The 15,101-nt window shown below is 38.0% G+C and overlaps 3 protein-coding genes and 1 long non-coding RNA gene across 9 annotated transcripts in view; 1 reads left to right on the plus strand and 3 right to left on the minus strand.

The window, feature by feature from the left end:
• The window catches only part of apba2b (amyloid beta (A4) precursor protein-binding, family A, member 2b), a 60,388-nt gene extending 53,923 nt beyond the window's left edge, over nucleotides 1–6,465 (plus strand). For all 3 annotated transcript variants that reach the window (XM_071488614.1, XM_071488613.1, XM_071488615.1), the window contains 5 exons: nucleotides 899–1,078; nucleotides 2,915–3,127; nucleotides 3,269–3,388; nucleotides 3,909–4,049; nucleotides 5,070–6,465. In XM_071488614.1, the coding sequence (XP_071344715.1) occupies nucleotides 899–1,078; nucleotides 2,915–3,127; nucleotides 3,269–3,388; nucleotides 3,909–4,049; nucleotides 5,070–5,141 (726 nt within the window). In that variant the 3' untranslated portion in view covers nucleotides 5,142–6,465. The remainder of the gene's footprint in view (nucleotides 1–898; nucleotides 1,079–2,914; nucleotides 3,128–3,268; nucleotides 3,389–3,908; nucleotides 4,050–5,069) is intronic.
• Nucleotides 2,740–4,013, minus strand: LOC139627653 (uncharacterized). The gene is made up of 3 exons (XR_011692604.1): nucleotides 3,902–4,013; nucleotides 3,267–3,474; nucleotides 2,740–3,108 (listed from the first exon to the last, which is right to left on the minus strand). It is a non-coding gene; the product is annotated as an uncharacterized lncRNA (long non-coding RNA).
• A 191-nt stretch (nucleotides 6,466–6,656) lies between the features above and the next one.
• On the minus strand, nucleotides 6,657–10,796 carry sord (sorbitol dehydrogenase). The gene is made up of 10 exons (XM_071488625.1): nucleotides 10,754–10,796; nucleotides 10,642–10,714; nucleotides 10,512–10,545; nucleotides 9,763–9,927; nucleotides 9,275–9,434; nucleotides 9,004–9,122; nucleotides 8,427–8,492; nucleotides 8,138–8,316; nucleotides 7,801–7,922; nucleotides 6,657–7,595 (listed from the first exon to the last, which is right to left on the minus strand). The coding sequence occupies exons 2-10, from the start codon at nucleotides 10,693–10,695 to the stop codon at nucleotides 7,430–7,432; spliced, it is 1,065 nt and encodes a 354-aa protein (XP_071344726.1). The 5' UTR covers nucleotides 10,696–10,714; nucleotides 10,754–10,796; the 3' UTR covers nucleotides 6,657–7,429.
• A 543-nt stretch (nucleotides 10,797–11,339) lies between these two features.
• terb2 (telomere repeat binding bouquet formation protein 2) lies at nucleotides 11,340–15,041 on the minus strand. 4 transcript variants are annotated; one of them, XM_071488629.1, is made up of 7 exons: nucleotides 14,839–15,008; nucleotides 13,798–13,869; nucleotides 13,550–13,689; nucleotides 13,250–13,299; nucleotides 13,102–13,166; nucleotides 12,923–13,011; nucleotides 11,340–12,723 (listed from the first exon to the last, which is right to left on the minus strand). In XM_071488629.1, exons 1-7 carry the CDS (start codon nucleotides 14,853–14,855, stop codon nucleotides 12,602–12,604), a joined length of 555 nt encoding a protein of 184 aa, XP_071344730.1. In that variant the 5' UTR covers nucleotides 14,856–15,008; the 3' UTR covers nucleotides 11,340–12,601. The 4 variants fall into 4 exon arrangements, with proteins under 4 accessions (XP_071344730.1, XP_071344731.1, XP_071344728.1 ...); XM_071488630.1 differs by having other exon boundaries at nucleotides 11,341–12,723; nucleotides 13,798–13,874; nucleotides 14,839–14,992; XM_071488627.1 differs by having other exon boundaries at nucleotides 11,343–12,723; nucleotides 12,980–13,011; nucleotides 13,793–13,874; nucleotides 14,839–15,041.
• Between the last annotated feature and the right edge of the window lie 60 nt (nucleotides 15,042–15,101).

The raw sequence follows: 15,101 nt of genomic DNA on the forward strand, positions 1-15,101 counted from the left end.
TTGGGAATTTCAGCATCTAAGGTTTATAATATCATTAAAAGATTCAGAAAATCTCCATGTGAAAGGGACAAGGCTGAAAACCCATACTGGATGGTGGAAGGCATCATTAATGCTGAAGGATATATACAGGTTTTAGAGCAACATATGCTGCCATTTTCAGAGAAGGCCTTGCATATTTCAGCAAGACAGTGCCAAACTGCATTCTGTGCCTATTACAACAGCATGGCTCCGTAGTAGGAGCCACTAGCCTGCCTGCAGTCCAGACCTGTCCACCACTGAAAACATTTTGCGTATTGTGAAAATAAAAATACGACAAAGGAGACCCCAAACTGTTGAGCAGTTGAAATGGGAAAACATTTCACTTTCAAAACTCCAGCAACTGATCCCCTCAGTTCCCAAATGTTCAGAGTGTTGTTAAAAGAGGTGATGCAACACAGTGGTAAACATGTCCCTGTCCCAACATATATTTTTCATTAAAAAAAATAACATTTCAGCATTTCATTTGATTTGTTGCCTTTATTCTGCCTTTATTCTATTTTCAATTAAATAAAGGTTTAGATGATTTGCAAATCATCGCATTCTGTTTTTATTTACATTTTACACAGTGTCCCAACTTTTTTGGAAACAGGCTTATATATCATTCCATCACTGTGGTAAAGACAGTTAACCTGGTAATGACAACTAACCTCATCAACGCTTTTCACTGAAACCAGAGCAGGAAAGTGTTCCTGTGTTTTTTCTTGGTACACTCATTGCCACTGTTGTTTGATGTTCACGATGCATTTTTCCCCACTGTGTTGTTATTTATACGCAGCTGAGTGAACATAAGCTTCTGTGGATCTAACAATACAAGAGCACAACCACATTCATGTCTAATTTCTGCTTGTTCTGTCCACAGGCCCAGCTTATCGCTCAGTCCATTGGCCAGGCATTCAGTGTAGCTTACCAGGAGTTTCTGAGAGCCAATGGTATTAACCCCGAGGACCTGAGCCAGAAGGAGTACAGCGACATCATCAACACCCAGGAGATGTACAATGACGACCTCATTCACTTCTCCAACTCTGAAAACTGCAAAGAGGTTGGTCTATATTAAGTGCACATACATGTACACAACCTAAAGACAGTGTATTTTCTCTCTAGAGGTATTTTTGTGTCAGTGCAGAATGAGACTTCACATGTGTGGCACAAATCAAACTCATGCTGCAGGCCCATTAGAGAAACACACAAGTATACAGCAACTAATTGGATACATCAAGAGGCAGATGGTACAGGAAAATCTACTAAGAGCAAGATTTCTCCTCTTTACCTAACACTGTGCCCTGGAAGCATTACTGGGGGTTATAAGAGAATTAGAAACCGTGAAACAGTTTCTGCTGGATGAGCAGAGAGGCTGCATGGGCACCACCACACAGCTGTTATATTAGGGGCACATGAGTAATTTGTAGTGATGGGGAAACTGGGCTTTGTCAAAGCACTAAAGCTTCCTAACTAACTGTGTTGAGAATAAATTTGTGTCTCAGGGCTCCAAGTGTATGCAAATATGCAGAAAATGTATTCCACATTAAGACAGGATTGAGATGTGGAGAATAGTTGGACATGTATAGGCCTGTGAATTAAAAATACTGGTGTCATGAATTACTATAAATAAATCACCAGTAATCTTTTTGTGTTTATGCCTAACATAACATAACTTACCATTGTCACATTGTTCACTGAAATTACACCAGGCAGGGGTTTGAGGTGCAAAAGCAAAACTGCTCATTGAGATGCATTGGAAATGAAGGTATAGTCACATCAGTATGGTCAGTAGTTAAAAGTATATTTCAAGATCAATCAAGACAATATTCAGCAAATTAACCCATAATGAAAATAATCATTAGTAACAGACTTATATAAAATAATGGAAAATGAGCTCACACAGATGGTTATGTTTTTTTTAGGCTAATCCAGCAAATTAAAATGATCAAGTTACTTCTTCCTATTGCTACAACATTCCTGTATATACAATATACAACACAATACAATACAATAAAGCAGTGCTGCTCAGTGATTTACCACATTGTCTTGTGGGTAACATTTTATTTCAATTTCCCATAATAAGTATTTATAAGTAGTATATACACACGTAGTCAATGGTTTATAGGACATTACATTGTAGTTCAAAGTAGTGTGTTAATTGATGTATTTTTTAACAACTACGGTTTCTCCTTTTGGCACCCATAAGTGTATAAACAAAAAATTATTACAATACAGTATAACACAGTTGTAATAATATAAAATATGTCTTCCGGAGAGATGTTCACAATTGTTCACAAATACTGTCAACAATTAAAATGTCCTTATATCAGCTTATAACTACAATATATCGTGTTATATTGTATATATGTTATACTACTTATAAATGCTGCATATGGGGACCTGAAGTGTATTGTTACCATTTTGAATTCTCATATTGCTGATATCCTTCTGTATATATTTCCCCGCTCCACTCTCTGAGCTGCAGCTGATTTTATACTTAGACTTCTGCTCTGATCCATGGAAGAGAGCGAGAACAAGTCAAATTTGGTATCAAAAAGGAAGCATATTGTTCTCAGTAAAAACAGGTTCTCTGCACATTTTCCAGCCATTTGTAGCTGAACCAGGTCCTTGTCAGCACAGCAAATACCTAAGGGAGAAGAGACTGAAGCAAACTGATGCAAACAAACGAATGTTTGTGACTCTGTTGTGTCTTTATTAGAGTAAAAAAAAAAAATAACAGAGTAATGTTGAAATATTTGTGTCTTTGCACTATAACAGGCTCAAATAAATTATCATTGTGCTCTGGTCATGGTTTTAATGATGGGTGGTCAGTTTCTGTTCATGATCAAACATAGAAATGACCAACAAACTGTTCGCTCCTCCTCCTGCTCCACAGCTGCAGCTGGAGAAGAGTAAAGGGGAGATCCTGGGTGTGGTGATCGTGGAGTCCGGTTGGGGCTCCATTCTGCCCACAGTTATCTTAGCCAACATGATGAATGGTGGGCCAGCAGCTCGCTCTGGCAAGCTCAGCATCGGGGACCAGATCATGTCCATCAACAACACCAGCCTCGTGGGGCTGCCACTCGCCACCTGTCAGGGAATCATTAAGGTACAGAGACACAGATGATGTATACAAGAGTGTGGCTGGGAGAGGCAGCTGAAGCTGTGAAATATTGATTTTAAACATTTAACCACATGATCTATGTGATAATGAACAATCTTTTTATGTTTGTGTATGTGTGTCTTACAGGGCTTAAAGAACCAGGTCCAGGTGAAAATGAACATCGTCAGCTGCCCTCCTGTTACCACTGTCCTCATTAAGAGACCAGATCTGAAATATCAGCTGGGCTTCAGTGTGCAGAACGGCATTGTAAGTTTAAATCTGACGTCTTTCTGACCATCATGACCATGTAGGTGGATTACTTTAATAATATCAGTACTATTAACAAAAGATGTCTGTAAAAAAAAAACCATTATTGCTGTGTTGTGTATTTCCTGTTTGTCAACTTTTTTGTTTAGTATGATATATGTTCTGTTGATACCGTACGGCATTTTGTTTCACATTCCTGTCTCACTCAAGATTAATCTGCTCATTATTTAAGTTCCTCTGTGTTGGATACACCGAAGAAACATTGTGTCAGAGCTGTGATAAATTGCTGTTTTGACCCAGACAATATTTACGCACCTAATACAGTCCCTGCTAAAATAAAAATCCCCTTATCTTTAGCACAGATTTAATGTGGTATTAGTTTTTCATTGAACTTGTAAACAGAAACTAGCTTTCCTAACCTTAACGCCTCAGTTTCAGACACCATCCCCAGCCTGCTGCAACTATTTTAATCTTCCACTGGCTTTTCCTTTTGTGTGTGTGTTACTTTTTTACCTGTCAGATATGCAGTCTGATGCGAGGAGGTATCGCTGAGCGAGGTGGGGTCCGCGTAGGTCACAGGATCATTGAGATCAACGGGCAGAGTGTGGTGGCCACAGCACATGAGAAGATCGTCCAGGCCCTCTCAAACTCTGTTGGCGAGGTTAATCTGATGCATATAAACACACACACATGCGCACACACACACATGCGCACACACACACACATACACTCACACAGAAGACAAAGACATGCAGATGCACGCATGAAAACTTTCAGCAAATATCTTAGATTTTTACCATCACTGCTATTTTATAATGATCAGTAAATTACTATGCACAACACAGAAAGACTGTACACAGGTTGCATGTTTAGTTGAAGTTTAGTTTACTAAAATAACCTGGGTGGGTTGTTTCAGCTTGGGCTTGGAGGCACAACATCTTTACCTGAAAACCTGCCGTACAAAACTGGACTATTGAGTTGGAAAGTCATGGGCATTTACCAGGTCTAACAAACGATGCAGTTCACCAGCATTATGAGAACTGTAGGATTCAGCATGTTAGAGCAAATAAAAGTCAGGATATCTCAATCGGTGCTGCTTCGATTTTATGTTGACAACGCAATTTTTTAATCCTCTCTGTGTCTCCCAAAAACTTTGTAGAATACTAGATCACTGGAATAGTCAGAACCATACAAAACAAAAAAACAACACACTGGACATATGGACATAAGTTTTGATTCAACCAATCAGTGGAGTATCAGTTTCACACTAGTTTTTACATATTTAAGTCTGTTATATTGGGTAGACACTACAAAATTAAAGCACACTATATAACAAGACTATTAGTGATATTGAATCTTTTTAACACAAATGATAAATGATCTTGCAGGGTTTAAAGTTATATTTTGATTTTGCTAAAAGGGGAGGAACTGCTGAAACTCCAGCTTTGGATTTCAAAATCTTTCTCTCTGGTCTGTCAAAGTTGACAAACACTTCAAAGACAGAACGTTCACACACACACACACACACACACACACACACACACACACACACACACACACACACACACACACACACACACACACACACACACACACACACACACACACACACACAACCCAATTTTCTGTTTTTAAACAGAATCAGTGTTTGAGATTGTGCTGTTATTTCTCTCATTGGCAGATTCACATGAAGACCATGCCGGCAGCCATGTTCAGACTTCTAACAGGACAGGAGACACCTATGTACATATGAACGATGGCCAGGGACCGTTCCCCAGGACGGGCTGTCAGCTGTGATTGGTTATCTTACAGGGCAAACCAAGCTGACTGGTGACCAGGGGAGGGTGGCTTCTCCCTGTCAATTCATTTCTGTCTCTCTTTTTTTTTTTCTTTGAGCTGATAACTTCAAATCTTCATCATCTCCCCCTTGTCTGTGCTTATTAACATGCAATGGCCATTTTATTGACATGAGATGCTTTTTCCTCATCATTAGCGCTTAAGAGACAGCGTGTGTGTGTGAGAGTGTGTGTGTGTGTGTGTGTGTATGTGTGTGTGTGTGTAGATAGTTTGTTATTTATTTGTCCTGTCTGTGCTTTTCTTTGTGTGATTGTGTGGATGGACTTATCGAGTGACTGTATCACAATTTATTTTTTTTATATTCATGTAATGGAATATGATACTTCTACTATACTTCTTGTATAGTTTCATTTTCTTCTCTGTTTATTTATTTGTCATGTAAATACTTATTTGCTAATATTGTAACTGAAGGCAGTGGGGAGCGAAGGGCCACAGCTGCGTTGTAAATATTAATTGAATCTTGCTGTTGAATTGAAAGCAGGCCTTGATGATGGCAAAGACACAATTAAATGAAAAGGGGGATTACTTTAGTGTTTGAAATGTTGGTAAGTTGATATATATTATGTACATGTGAATCAAACCAGTGCTTGCAGCAGGGGTTTATGGGAGAAACGCCATATCCTTTTGATTTAGTTCATTTTACGGCAATACACAAGTTCAACCTCTGAATGGTCAGATAAGTCTTTTCTAAATCTCATGTACAAACACTCACACACATTTAAATAACAAGCAACTGAATTACACTATTAACATGCATTAATTATGCTTTTGATATCAAAGTCACATGTATGAAAAATGAAGTTTCTTTTGCGTGCTACTCTACTGTATGTTCATCTTTAGTGTACCTGACTGAAACTCATGAATACTATGAGTGGATTGTGAATGTAACTGTGTTGTGTGAGCTGTCTCATTGCCATAAGCAGTATTAGAATGTCTGTACATAAAGAGAAACTTGTCTAGTATTGTGCTCATGTTAAAAAACAAAACAAAACACACAGGTTTAGTCGCATCTTCCCACCTATATGTTGGCTTTCAGTCTTGAGAGGGAAAGAGAGAACTGTGAATCACACACTGTGACAGAAAAAAAGCCTTACTGCTAAGTAATGGCTTTACAACGCATTGTAGTAAAATTTTAACCATATGAACATTATCTGTGTGCATGCTTCGTAAAGTAGTATCATGTCATTGTGGCAAGATAATAAAACCTGAGCTAAACCTGGCTGGTTTTGTTGGATTGGATCAAACTGCAAACTGCTTCTGAAATGTTTGTATTGTCATATGAAGGTGTAGCCTGTGCACCCACTGGAGGTTTTTATCTTTGACTTTCAATGGAAGCCCACTGCCACCAAGAAAATAGAAAATAGATGAAAAGTTGTACATGATAAAAAAACACTCATGGTAATTCAAAATCTTACATTTTTGACCGCCTCATAACTTTAATTTACCAAATCAAACTGTTGACTTACAGCCCTAAGTTATGGGAGATGTCAGTGTGCATACTAAAGTTGATCTTTGGGTGTCACTTAGCAGTTCATCACCAAAAAAACCTTTAAATCAGTTGAAGATGATGGTGAGACTGCGCCATAAGAGTTTGGAAAACAAAATAGGGATTAAACCTTTAGAAAAAGTTGCAGCTGGATTGACATGAACCTGTTTCCTGCACTCTTAAGTACATTCATTCATCAAGATAATTAGTGTACTATACATACTGTATACTAATGCTTTACATGGAATTGGTACAATTCCCCCCTAATGATTCCACTTTGAGCCTCTGGTTCCCCCTAATGCCTATAACTAGGAAATGCAGGTTCTGTAGAAGAAAAAAAAGAAATATAATAAAGAAATGCAACACACCGTAATTTATATGATCATTTAAAGGGTTTGTTTACTATTTGACAGTGTTTAAAATTAACCTAAATCCAAAATGCAAGAAAATCATAAACAATTATAAAACAATTGAAATGCTGGTTTTATAACAAAGTTGATCCTCATAAAATAATCACTCGTACCGTGAGATGCTAATTACATATCTCATGTGTAGGCGATACAGCCGTCAGTGCTGTTATTAGTATGTCTCTTCAAACCAGCTCTGTTATCTTTGTCAGGGTCAATGTCCAGTTTGTGGATGTCGGCCTGTCACGCTGAATCACTCTGTTTTGTTTCACTGTGGGGCTGCGGGGCACATCAGGGGTTCTGGTCATTCTGGTCACACTTTAACATGACCTTTATCCCAAGACCCTGATGCGTGGTTTCAAAGGCCTGGACTGCCTGCTCCAGAGGGAAACGGTGGGTCACGAGGGGCTTCACATTCACTTTACCTGATGCCAACATTGCTATGGCCATCGGCCAGCTGCAACACAGCAAGACAAACGTTTTACTCAAGAGCTCATTCTCTGTCATACCTAATGATTGCTTCATGAGTTGAACTTCAGCCAAGGACATAAATGTTGTAAATATTACTCCTTGTAAGGTAACTCACAAGTGGAACTACCTGCAGCTTTGCTTTACACATCTGGGTATAGAACAAGAAGTGAACATAATGGATATTTTCTTACGTGTTGCAGTAGCGGAAGACTCCTCTGATGTCCACTTCTCTCACAGCAGCGTTGATCAGAGGAATAGTAGCCATCTCAGAGCCAAGACCCACCAGCACCACCACTCCTCCTGAGCGTGTTGCCTGTTTGAAAAAAAAAAAAAAAAAGCCATTATAACATGAATTTTTTATGATTCTGCAGATACTGAAACTCTTTAGCTTCACAGTGGATGAAATAAAGTGACAGTTAATAGGCGATGGAGGTGAAAGAATTCAATAACACTCTAAAAATACTGAAATAAAAGCAAAATTTCTGCATTCAAAATGTACATTCATTATCAAAAGTAAAAGTCCCATACATAGATGGCAGTTTGGATGCTGCTCTCAACACCACTGCATTCAATAGTGATGTGAGGCGGAGCTCCAAGCATGTCCTCTACAGTCTTGGCAAGCTGCTGGGGTCCATCTCCTCTCTTCACCATCACCTGAAAGTCTGCACCCAGCTCTTTGGCCACCGTCAGTCGCTCTGGGAACAGATCTGAATGCAGCAAATGAGGTTGATTAGAGACAAAAAAAAATCTACCAGAATCTGTATGTTGTGTCATTACAGTTGATATAAGTGTTATAAACTGCGTGTGTGTGTGTTACCGGTGATGACCACCTGTGAGGCCCCCATTGCCTTGGCCACAAGCAAACAGACCAACCCAATGGGTCCTGGAAGTAAACATGATGCAGACTGCATGAAATTTGTGATGACGTAACACCCCAAGACATCAAATAGTAATGTGCAGGCAATATTATAAACACGTTTTGAATTTGAAATTTTAATGCTCACATGCAAGGAAAAAGACTAATTAAACCTATACTATCACTGAAGTCTTATGGGAAACAATCATCTATTTCACCTAATATTGCTTAACAGATGTTCATTGGCTTGTTCAACATAATGTCTTTGTTACATATTAAGTCTCTTATGAGTTGTGTTAAGGTTCACAGGTTTTTGCCTCACTCGGGTTTTGCTGAGTCAGTATGATTCTCACTTTTTCAGCTGTATCCCCTGAGTGTTAAACCAGATTCCTTATTTGCACAGACATGTTATTCAAATACAGAAGACACACCTCTTTTATATGAATTTGCAGCATGCCCTGAAATGTACAGGAATGTTCCCACAACAGTCGGTGACTCAGCTTACTGTGCAAGTTTAACAGCTTCGGCTCATTTTTACCTGCGCCACAGATTAACACAGTGCTGCCGAGCGTAACGCCAGCTCTGCGACAGGCGTGGATCCCCACAGACAGAGGTTCAATCAGAGCTCCCTCCTCATATGTCACACTATCAGGCAACCTTGAACAAAGAAATGTAGCGAGTAAAGAAGGGGAAAGGCAGAAAAGGATATATGCAAAGATTGGGAAAGAGAGTCAGTTGGCAGACAGAGATCAGGCAGTTGTTAGGTAACATCTTGTGCAGGGGCATGTAATCCTGCAAAAAACTGTTACTTGTAACAGAAGTTGGCACTGTGCGTGTAGTATCTGCACAGGTTTCCATCATCAGGGGGTGTGGCACAGAAGAAGATGGTGGGAGACAAGTTATATCGTCCGTTTTTGAAGAACTCGTCCATCTCGCGGGGCACACCGGGCTCTATGGCCACTCTGTCACCTAAAAAATACAAGCCAGGTTCACAGCACTGGATATGTTATCCATGTACCTTTGTTACAGTGTGGCTCAGAGTGAACTTGTTTTTTGTAGATTAACACAATGTGCATTGTGTGACATTAGCATGCCATGAATGCATATACAGAGTATCATACTCCACATATCTCCGTAGTTATGCTTTGTCGAGTTGAGAAAATATACCATTTTTGAATGATAAATATTTGTTTGAAATCTAAAAGCTTAAATGTCATATTTCTGCAGCGCACCTTGCATGAGAAACTGCCACTGGTATCTCACAGCTCTGAGACACACACACCACTCACCCACTTACCTACTTTAAGGTGCTTGACTGCTGATCCAACCTTAACCACTCGCCCAGATGCTTCATGCCCCAGCACCATTGGCTTAGTGAGCACAAAGTCCCCAATTCGGCCGTGCTGCCAGTAGTGGACATCTGATCCACAGATTCCAACAGAGTGCATCCGGAGCAAAACCTCTGGGTACCAAAAATGACAGGATACAAGGAATGCAGTGATACTGAAAAAACAACAAGCCTGTTTCCAGACCTATGAATCATTTTCTACATCTCTGATTTGTTCGGCAACCCAAATGTGAATGAATGAGGTGCAATAAAATGGGCAATGAGTTTTTGATATTAAGGCTTAATGTCTATTTCTGGACAGCAGTGCATTGTAAGCTGACAGGCAAACATAATAATATGCACAAATATTTTAATACAGAATTTTAAAGTCATTCTGACTCTAAAATACATTTCAAAGCCCCTGAATAAAAAAGATATTTGCCCAGCATCTCAAAATACATTCATGTAGGAAAATGAGTGGAGGTGCAGCTGTAAAGCCTTTTGACATGGTGCTGCAGCTTTGAAGCTGAGAGTCGGATTGTTCAAAGTGAACAGGACTGCATGAAATTCAATGCATTAGAAACAATATAACCTTATGTACCATGCACATGATTTTCACGTTTTCTATATATTTTGAAATGCTCGATGAAGTGGCCTATACATGGCAAAGAAGCAAGTTCTTTTCTAGACATAAACACACATGTATATAGTACATATACCATCAGGTCCTGGCTCCGGAATGGGGCGCTTTTCCTGTCAGAAATGGACAAAATGCAAAAAGGCGTAAATCAGTTATCCACAGACTGTGAATAACATGCAAATGGTATAAGTTCGTGGTCGGTCTCCTACCAGCCTGAGGTCTCCCTGAGAGTGCAGCACCACGGACAGATTCTCCTGCGCCATCGCGAAATGCAGCAGCGAGCTGTCAACAGGGCGACAACGGGAGGAGACGAGAAGCCGACAGAAACCTCGGTGCAAACCTTTTCATACAGTCTATGGTTCGGACTCGTGTCAAAGTGCAGACTGCAGCAAGCTTCCTGACGGAGAGGCTGCCACCAAAACAAAGCGTGTGATTGGCCAAACACCTGCGGGAGAGTCCACTCTGCAGGGGTGGACGCTACCACTTAAGGAGATTTAACCTCACTCATGAAATGACCCGTAACTGCTACTGCTCTGAAACATGTTTACATTATGTTGTTATTTACTATGAATTATAATTGGGTCTGTATTATCATCTTAGTCTCTTGGTATAAACGCCTCCGTGAGACCTCTCTCCAATCTGATAGGACTGTCCAATTGAAAACAGTCAGTTTGTTTTCAGCATGGTTTTCAGGTGTAACCATAAACTATATAAAAGTGTAACAAGGGACATATACTCAAGTGATACTAGATTATTTCCATTTTCTGTTACTTTATACTTTTTTCTCCATTAGATTTACCACACAGATTAAGATTTCTATATATAAAAAATGAGCCTCTAAAATATGGTGCTTAATCACTGATGTCATTTTTCATGCGAAAACATAAAAACATCTCAAACGTCACAATGAGCTTATTTTTTTCCATCGTTTTTAATGACAGTAAACTGGATCATTTAGACGTTTGCTCTGTTGGTCAGACAAAACAAGACATCTGGAGGTGTCACTTCACTAAAATTCAGAGGGAGATACCTTTTTTTTTTTACTCTACATTTATCTGGCAGCTTCAGTAACTAGTTACTTCAGAAATTCAGATTTTATTAACGAAACGTGAAAAAGCAAAATGCATTATTTCAGTTTAAACTACCCAACAGTATATAAAACAAGAGCTGAAATGAATAAGGTGAATAAAGTGCCTGTCATGTTTTTGTATGAAATATATAGCTCTTTGATTAGTAATGTAAATAAAATAAGATGTGACAATAATATTTTCAATAATAACAATAATATTTTTTGTAATTCTCAAGGTTTCCCTCTTTTGGTGGAAACAGAGAAAATTTTGTTCACAAATTTCTTATTTAAGATACCCAGTTATAACAAACATTTCAGATCTTTGTGGTGAGAAAAAACAAAAAAACAAAAATAAATGAATAAATAAATAAATAAAAAATTCTAAATAAATAAAAACAATTGAGAACATTTGTTTGTACAATACATGTTTCTTGTTGAAACAGATTTTAGAAGGAAAATCAATTAGAGATAAATAACTGTAACGTGATTTTTTTTAAATGATCAATTACCATTATTAATCTGCCAACCGGTGATTCAAAACACGACATGAAGTGTTCAGTATTCTTGTATAGTAAGGGTCAAGAGCCCAACTGGTCATAGGGCCCAGGTCCAAATCCTGTTTGAAATAACTGTTGATACGACTAGGAAGACACACCAAATGACAACCAAACAAACAAAAAAGACCAAATGAAAATACAAAATCACTGCAAAGATGCACAAAATGACCACAATGTCATTTTGTGTCTCTTTCAGTGAGTGGGCTTTGCTCCTGTGTAGAAGGGGTGGGGGGCCTTTTATATATCTGTGCCTGGAGGCCCATTGACTTACAATCCATCCATGCCTGTTCTGATCAACTAATCAATTTTGATTTTGACTGAGACCGTAAATTGCCGTGGGGAACATGAAAAATGGGATACAATAGGGATAAAAGAATTACAATGAAATGATGTAGACTTAATTACAAAATGAGATCAGAATTATCCATGTTACTCTGATTTATTTTATGTCAGTGTATACATTTGCACTACAAACATGAACGAATAAACAAATAACTCGTGTGCAAGTACATTATCTGCACCTTGCAACTGTGAATGGCTCAACTACTTCTTGTTCTTCTTAAACATGCTTTCCTTGTAGTGCATGTTGGAGCCTTGGAAACACCCAGGATGGAAATCACACAGATCACCTGAATATTTCAGCATCTTGTCCATGCTGACATAACCTTGAGCGAATAAATCGAAAGAAAAAAAGAGGATCTTAACACAAACAACAAACTTCTTCCAACAGAGGTTGAATATTGCCTCATAATCTAAATCTGGACTGCACCAGACCTTCAACAGAGGTCAGTTATCTTTTATTATCTTATCAGAAACTAGTACATACATTTTCTCAAAGAACAAAATTATAATAAACAGCCTCACCTGTAAGCATGTTACTAACTGGGTAATCCTGAAAAAGACCACATAGAGGTGCTTCACCTTCTGATGAGTCTGTGACGGATGGTTCACAACTGTAAAAAGAATAATAGGGAATTAATTACTTTACTGGACAGTTTATTATTTATTGACATCTAACTCTAAGTATTTAAAGCCTAACATACTTGCTGCTGCTTACTTCTTCACTGAACTCGGCGTCTGTCTGGCAGCTAAAATGATTACGGGAACCCTGTAAAACAGAAACCAGTCCAACTGAGGTGATTACAGTCATTTGTGTGATTTGCTTCTATGTAAATTGCCTGGTGCTACTACCTGCTCATCTTCACATTCCCAAATCAGCCTCCCAACCACGTTTCTCACTTCTGAAATTACAATCAGAAGAACATTGCATTTGTAATTCATAAAATTGCTTTACATTTTACAAACTGAGCAATCCATTGATTATTAAAGAAAATAACTGTCATGTCAATGTATCGATAATGAAAATAATTGTTGGTTATAGTCTGACAGTTTTGTGATGGAATAGCATGACAGCACATTTGTAATCTAGATCTAGACAGAAATACAATGCAGTAAACCTGGGGCTTTTAATAAACACATAGTAGTACTCACCATCCTGTACTGAGGGCGGAGGCAGCACGTAATGACCAATGCACACAGACTTTACGCTCTGGCGCTTCTCACAGGTGGACAGAAACAAACTCTGAAAAACTGTCACCTTGTTCCACAGGTAATCTTTGCTCTGAAATATCCTGAAAAACAAAACTAAAGTTAAAGCTTTAAATGGATTACAGAGAAATGAATTTTCTGAATGACAAATATGCAGCTTTTTGGTTTTGTCATTCTGCTCTTCACCTCACAGTATCTGGACATGCAGCATCTTCACTGAAAAGATAATCTGCTGTCCTCCAACTAGCAATGGTCCCACCCTCCTGCACTACAAGACAGACATGTTATGACCAAAAAGCCAGCTCAAACTACCAAAAGCAAAATGTGTGTGCAAAATGTATGTGCACCTTGAACTAAGATACAGATCCTAAGCTACATTTGAGGCAGTATATTTATTTTTCTTTTGAAGACATATTATTAGTGGCAGCATTTGTAAAGCCTAACACATGAAATACTTATCAAAAAATAAGACTTTTTTTCTTTTTTTAAAAGTGAGGTGTCAATAAAAATTTTTAATTGCATGATTGTTTTTGTTTTTTTCCCATGTGTGATACATCAGGCATTTATGACAATTTGTGTATCTCAATTAGGTTTTTTTTAAAGCATTTTTTAAAAATCTATTATATGTGTGCATGTATTTTATTTATAAATAATTAGGCTATATTCGATGTATTTGTAGTAGATGTACTGTAGTTATATACAGTAATGCACACACACCTATTATGAATAGTATATATATATATATATATATATATATATATATATATGTATATGTATATATATATATATATATATATATATATATATATATATATATATATATATATATATATATATATTTTATAAATTGAACAATATATTGTCCTTTTGGTATAGTGTACTTCACTGCAGTATACTACAATATATCATTTTATATACTATTGTATAACTATCGCTATCCATCTTTGTTTGAGGAAATTGTAATATGGGTCAAAATCACCTTTTTTGCACAGATATTAGACTAATGCAGATTTCAAAAACATGTATATACACTGGTCCCAGGTACTGCAGTGACACTGATGTCTCAGAAACTCATTTATCAAATACATACATATGGGTTAGGATTGTTTGAATAGCTAGCCTACCTATTAACTAGCTAAATTAATCAATACGTTACAGTTAATATCAGGTGATTCATTTCACTAGTAGGTTGGCTGAAATAAATCTATAAACCTTAACCTGAAAATACTTACTCCAGAAGTTGTAACATGCCTGTGGCACACTGCTTGAAAACCAGGCAGACTTATTGCTAAACATAGCACCAGTCCTCTCTTTTGAAAAAATAGTAGCTTGCTAGTTTTAGGTAGGAGGCACTGAATGCTAGCTTTATTTAGCTTTATCTTTTTTCCTCAAGTATTGTGGATATCGTTGAGCTCCAGTCAATGCCGCCTGTGACTTGGCGCTCAAACAGCTCTGCTGCTTTCAAATGTTGTCGAAAACTGTCGGAAGTTTTGCA

The sequence above is a fragment of the Trachinotus anak genome, unplaced genomic scaffold (assembly GCF_046630095.1).
Source record: "Trachinotus anak isolate AG129_WGS33_773 ecotype Australia unplaced genomic scaffold, CSIRO_AGI_Tana_v1 ptg000011l, whole genome shotgun sequence".
Classification (NCBI taxonomy): domain Eukaryota; kingdom Metazoa; phylum Chordata; class Actinopteri; order Carangiformes; family Carangidae; genus Trachinotus; species Trachinotus anak.